At 37.3% G+C, this 6,237-nt stretch overlaps 1 protein-coding gene across 1 annotated transcript in view; it reads right to left on the bottom strand.

Moving 5' to 3' along the window:
- Positions 1–675: 675 nt before the first annotated feature.
- The window catches only part of LOC119426096 (adhesion G protein-coupled receptor B2), a 121,935-nt gene continuing 116,373 nt past the window's right edge, over positions 676–6,237 (bottom strand). Inside the window, exons 4-7 of the mRNA XM_037693654.1 lie at positions 5,202–5,366; positions 4,624–4,779; positions 3,316–3,417; positions 676–737 (exon numbers count right to left, since the gene is read on the bottom strand). Of these exons, the coding sequence (XP_037549582.1) occupies positions 676–737; positions 3,316–3,417; positions 4,624–4,779; positions 5,202–5,366 (485 nt within the window). The remainder of the gene's footprint in view (positions 738–3,315; positions 3,418–4,623; positions 4,780–5,201; positions 5,367–6,237) is intronic.

Genomic DNA, 6,237 nt, shown 5'->3' with positions numbered 1-6,237 from the left:
ATAATAATAATAATAATAATAATAATAATAATAATAATAATAATAATAATTTCATCTGGACTAGTTTCAACCTTTTTTGTTATCTAGCTGGATGATTGAGCCTACAAACCTTTTGCATATGCAGCAGTTCTTCTGTTTCAACTTGGCAGATAAATGATTAGAAACTGGCTAAATCCCAGTCACTACTTTTTTTTTTATCACTTATTGTGTTATACAGCAATAAATAGTGAAGTTTCCAAGTGGAATGGATGTAAAAGTTTGATTGAAGTTCAAATATAACTTTTGAAGCTATAATATTTACTGGCAGGACATCAGATTCATTAGGGCATGCTTTGACATTGACAGAGCATGCAGCAGTTCATGCTGATGCAGTATTTGGTCTTCTGGACCACATCTATTCATGGATTGATTTAAGAAGTTAATAGAAAGTGTCCCAACATCTCACACTTTGATCAACTCTGCAGTTTGCATCAAAAGTGCAGTGATAGGATTTACAGAAATAACTTTTATAGCATGCCAAAAGCACATTTCTACTCTATTAATTAAGGACAGAGGACTAAATGCATATAAATATATAAATTGCACTATTTATCTGAGGAGCAGATTGCTTTGAATTTAACTCCATCACAGAACTCTCATCTTGAGCAAGCATGAAGGTGACAGTGGAAAACTCCCTCATGAGGAAGAAACCTTTAGCAGGACCAGGCTCTGGACAAGGTGGCATCTGCTTTGACCGGCTGGGTTTGATAGGAACAGATACACAATGGCAGGTCAAGAATCACGTTAAGATTGAAATAATATCAAATGAAAACTATTCAATTTTAACCATGTATTTAAGGAATTAGGTCAATTTGTCCTCTAGTAGTCTAAGCCTATGGCAAAATAATAAACCAACCTTAATTATAGGATTGATCAAAAAGGAAAGTCTTAAGTTCAGTCTTAAAAATGGAAAATGTGTCAGCTTCACAGACAAAATCTGGAATTTGGTTTTCAAGAAAGGAACCTGATAACTGAAAGATCCTCCTTCCATTGTTCTTTTGGAGACTGTAGGAACCGTAAGTAAGCCTGCAGTTTGAGAGCAAAGTGATCTGTTAAGAAAATATGGAACAATACGATCTGTAATATAAGATGGAACTAGGTTGTTGAGAGCTTTGTAGGTTAGGAGAAAGATTTTGAATTCAAGTTTCTTCATTATTGTATCAAAGAATAAGCCCTAAGATTGTATTGTAGGAGAATTGTATAGAAACAATTGGTCAGGTTTTATTAAAGTGAGAGTTTCTGGAAATATTATATAACCATGTCTTACCTGCAGCAAATAAACATTATATTTCAATAGGCTAAGTTAGGAGAAAAATTATATTAAGATGTGACTGGTTAGATGAGCTAACACCTAGGCAAAAGGGGCTAAGGTTAACATGGGTTGCTACTATTGACAACCAATTCTAAACTAAGCGGTCAGAGCGAATGGGAGTACACATTCATATTTTGCTGCTCTAAACCAGTTAATTTCCTGGAGAACACCAAACCTCTCCTAGGAGAGTCTTGGTGTTCTCCAGGAAAAAATGTAAAATTAAAGTTGCACTCCCATTAAAGTACACATATACAGATATCCAGTATAGGGTTCATTTATTTGCTGTGTTTCTTCTGGCAATGCACACAGCTGTAAACTAAGAAAGTGTAGGTAAACGCTCAAACGCAAAGTTCTGTTTACGTCAAGAGGAAAAAAAAATCTAGTTCATGCAGCACAACATTTTTTTACACAGAGCGGTGTGTTCACAAGCGTTGGAACAGCTATGATGCATTTAAGAGCATAAAAATTATGAGCCCAAAAAAGAAACAAGCTATAACTAAACAAATCTTAGCTCAGTAAACAAGTCAACAACACATAAACATTGTGGGCTTTCTAACAAGTGATAAACAGGAAGTACCACACTTTTGTTTGTGTGAAGGTAGTAAGACCTCCAATTTATTTCTCATAATTAGGCTACATAGTGGTTAAATTAAAGGTTAATTATTATAGTTGTGCTTTGTTTTGTGTTTTAAATCTAGATATATCTATGTTGCAGCTTCTGGTTGCAAAAGTTTAGTCTTTGTTTGTTATATCAGTTAACACTAAACCAGCTTTCTACACAACATTTATTAGGTTATGCACATGCTTTATATGTGTCCATATGTCCATGCTTTAAATGCTTTTGTATGACTGTTTATTGCTGTGTGTACCTCATCTGTGTGTGTTTTTTTTTCAATACAAGTCTCTCTTGAAAATGAATATGTGTGACTCATGAGACTAACCTGTATAAATAAAGGTTGAATGAATGAATGTGATGCAAAGTGGAGTGCTATGTCTGTAGCATTTTAGCTACTGCTTCTGTATTGCTCGCCACTAGCTTAGCACTACTCCTTGTTGTGTCATGCTGTCTAAATTAGTTATTGAATCAAGTAATTATTTATGTAGGTAAACATGATAACCCATGGAAATACACCAGAATGCAGAAAATGGCATCTACTTTATTCAAAAATTTCAGGGGAGGAACCCCCAGACCCTCCACCAATGTGTCCTCCCTACTTTACAAATGCTTCTGGTGTCAATGGCCACTGCGTTGTTCAAGCTGAGTCACTGTCAACACTGGGTGCTAAACACCCCTACAGGGCAGAATCGCCCCTGATGCCTTACTAGTCATAATAATCATAATGACACATATTTTGCTTTAGTAATGCAGATTGCAGTTTTATTTTCTTTCCTGATAAAACATATATATATATATATATATATATATATATATATATATATATATATATATATATACACATGTATATATATATGTGTATATATGTGTATATATGTATATATTTGTTATTATTATTTTTTTTACATATTGCCGACTTCCTGTCAAACCTTTGCCTTGATGACTGACTTTCACTGCGTATTGTACGTCTAATACAAACATTAACAACGTCCGATTAAATATGAAAAATAAAATGAGCATTTATTGAATAAATATAAATTGCTCTGCGCCTGACATGTCAATGTTTTAAACAAGGTTCATGCGTAATCTGTCAGCAGTCTGACTTCTACCACTCACATTTTAGCTAATTATTTGAATAAAAAAAGCTAAGTTATAACATTTCTATGTGTGTTTGTTTAATTAAGTTTAATTAGCTGTGATGACCATCTTGATTCGGGTTGACCTTAGAAACTCACCAGTCAAACTTTGAGAATTGAAGAGATATGTTGCCATCAGACAAACACACATGCACATAGGCAATTACATTATACTAATTAGCTAATAAAATGATGTGCTTGATGCCACTGACCAGTAGTATTTGTTGGACACTTGTTGTAGACAATTTCACCAGCTGAGGCTCTCTTCCACGACATGGAGAGGAGCTGCTCATCTTTGCATATCTCATGAAGAGCTGAGGGTAAAAAAGAAAAGACATTAAACGTAGATTGTAGCACAGAATAGTAGGCAAACAGAGAACTGAAAACCACAATAAAGTGATGCACACACTCTGGCTGAGAAAAAAATCGTAAAAATAAATAAATAAAAGGATGCGTGGGCGATAAAAAAGTCCCTCCCAAAAAAACAAGATTCAAATCTGTGCTCTCCTGCAGCAACTCCCAATCGTATCCCCTTGTACATTCCTCAGTGCTCTCTGTCAGTGACATTGCCTCAGTGCAGTATCTCATTCCCTCTTCATCTCATTCCTCTTTTTTTGTATTCATCTTGTTTCCCCCTCACTCTGCTTCATAACCCTGATGAAAAAAAAACAAAAAAAAAAAAAGAGGAGAGCACTCTGAAGATATTCCAAAGGGGTGGAGTGGAGGCGGAGGAGGAGGGGAGCTGGCAGAGGCAAATGCCGAGAGATGAAGAGGGACAGAAAGCAATGAGCAAAGACAGAGAGGAGTGAAAAGATGATATTATGTTCGCCTGCAATGCCAACAAACAAGATCCCCGTCTTGTGTAAAAGAGACTTGAGAGCTCCTTAAAACAAAGAGGTCACAGTGGAAGCGCCGCTCAGAAGTTCATCGTTTGTAGCCCCCCTCAAATCTCAAAGCAAACAACATGTGGCACTCGGGCGTCCACCAAAAATACACTTGCATCTTCTCACAACTCCAGCCATGACGCTGACAAAACGCACGGAGCGAGCGGACCGTTGAGCATCTTGTCCAGAAGCAGGGAGGAACACTGATCTAAAAGTAGCCATGGCGGGGAAGGTAAGTGCATTAAAACAGTGTTAAAAAGGGAAATGGAGTAACTCAGGAGTAAAAAGGCAGCGCCACAAGCTAAGGACATGTTAAATCAATGAATAGAGAGACCGGAAGATGAAAAGATGAGTGTGGTGGAAATTGCGATGGATGTCGTCGGCCGAGGTGCAAACCGCTGGGAATCACCGTGTATTCTGCCTGACAAACGCTGTGCATGTACAAACAAGACACACTTGTTTTACAGAAACACATTATGCGATATATACACTAGCAGTATGGAAAATAAGTGAAACTGAACGTGTGAACTAAATAAACATAAGCAATACCATAATTCTCATCTTTAACGGGTCTCTCTCTCTCTCTCTCTCTCCCACACACACATTGCAATAGTAAAGTCCACTGAAGTCACTGACCGGGACACTTTTTCTCATTACAGGGCCGAACCTCCTCTTCCAATCCCTCACAGGGCGTCCCGATGCCCTCACACGTCCTGAAGCGTCGCTGCAGCCCAGAGTCACATGTCTTGCTGCAGAGACTCCAGTGGTTCCAGCTGCCCCAGTTCCCTCCACCTGGTTGCATGAGCAGAGCGTCAGCGGGAAAGAGGGTCAGAATTGATGTATGAGAAATAAATTAGTGTTTCATGAGAAATTAGGGAAAGAAATGAGAGCAGATGGTGATGAATACTCATTTTGACACAATATATTTCTTTTTTAAATTACTTTTTTTTTTAAGTTGATTTAAAAACTAAGCCCAAAGCCTAAAATTAAGCTCAATGTGGGCCCCAGACTCATTAAAAACCCAAGTTTCTTTTTGTCCTCTGAGGCCTTAGCTGAAAAGAGACTTGCCAAATTAGGTCTCCGCTCACAAAATTACTCACGCGTGAATCATAGACGAGTGTAGGCATGCCTTAAGATAATGCGTGATATTTGTTTTCATAATGCTGTTTGGAAATAAGCTGGCATGTGAGTGTAAATGCCGAACACTCATTTACCACTGCATGACGGGTTAGTGCAGTCTCTGCTCTCCTGATGGGGCCCTTTACACTCGGCCCAGCCGTGCACCGACGCACTGCAGCGTCTCTGCCTCAGCTGCGTCCCCGTGTTACAAGTCACGCTGCACCTCGACCAGTCCCCCCACTCCGACCACTGACCCTCCACTGGGAAAACACAAGAGAGATGGAGGAGGACAATGTGAATCAGAGGGATGATTAGATGGCAGTGAGAAGACACGGTGGAAACCAAGTAATGTGACAGATTTGGACAAAAAGAAAAGGAAATGTGAGTGAAATGGTGAAAGCAGGAGACAAGACAATCAAAGTGAGCAAAAACTATCACTGCAAGTTAGGATCGAGAACTAATTCAGTCTTGCATAAAATAGAAACAGAAATTGTCACTCGCATTGTGGGTTTATGTACATTATTTTTTTCCCCCATCTGTTACGAAAGAGGTAGTTACAAAATCTCTTTCAAACTCGTTTGAAAGAGTTCACGCAGAGTGTGTTCAGCAGAACATTCCTTGATTTGGTTCTAAAACAAGACACAACACTGGAACTCTTGACTGATACTGAATAATAGAAAACACATCAGTAATGGAAACATGTATATGTAAATGCATTGCAAAAAAAGCCATACAACTTAAAGGAAGCTGTTTTAGTCACAAAACAACATTGTAAGCAATCTCTTTGCCTTTAATTAGGATTAATTGTTTGTCCCACGAAAATGTTGAGAACATACACATGAATCTCAAACTGGTCCTTCAAGGTGTTAAGTTACCATATTATTACCATTAAAACCCTTAGCTTTTTTGAAATACAAAGATGTGTTACTTTCTTCATTATGCTGTGTACATGTTTTCACTGTCATATATATATATATATACATACATATACATATATATACATATATATATACATACACATATATATATATATACATATATATATATATATATACATACACATATATATATATACATACACATGTATATATACATACATATACATATATATACATATATATATATACATAC

The sequence above is a fragment of the Nematolebias whitei genome, chromosome 19, assembly GCF_014905685.2.
Source record: "Nematolebias whitei isolate Nwh7 chromosome 19, NemWhi1, whole genome shotgun sequence".
NCBI classification, from domain to species: domain Eukaryota; kingdom Metazoa; phylum Chordata; class Actinopteri; order Cyprinodontiformes; family Rivulidae; genus Nematolebias; species Nematolebias whitei.
The sequence above is the reverse complement of the archived record's forward strand: the minus strand, read 5'-3'. Positions and strand labels throughout refer to the sequence as shown.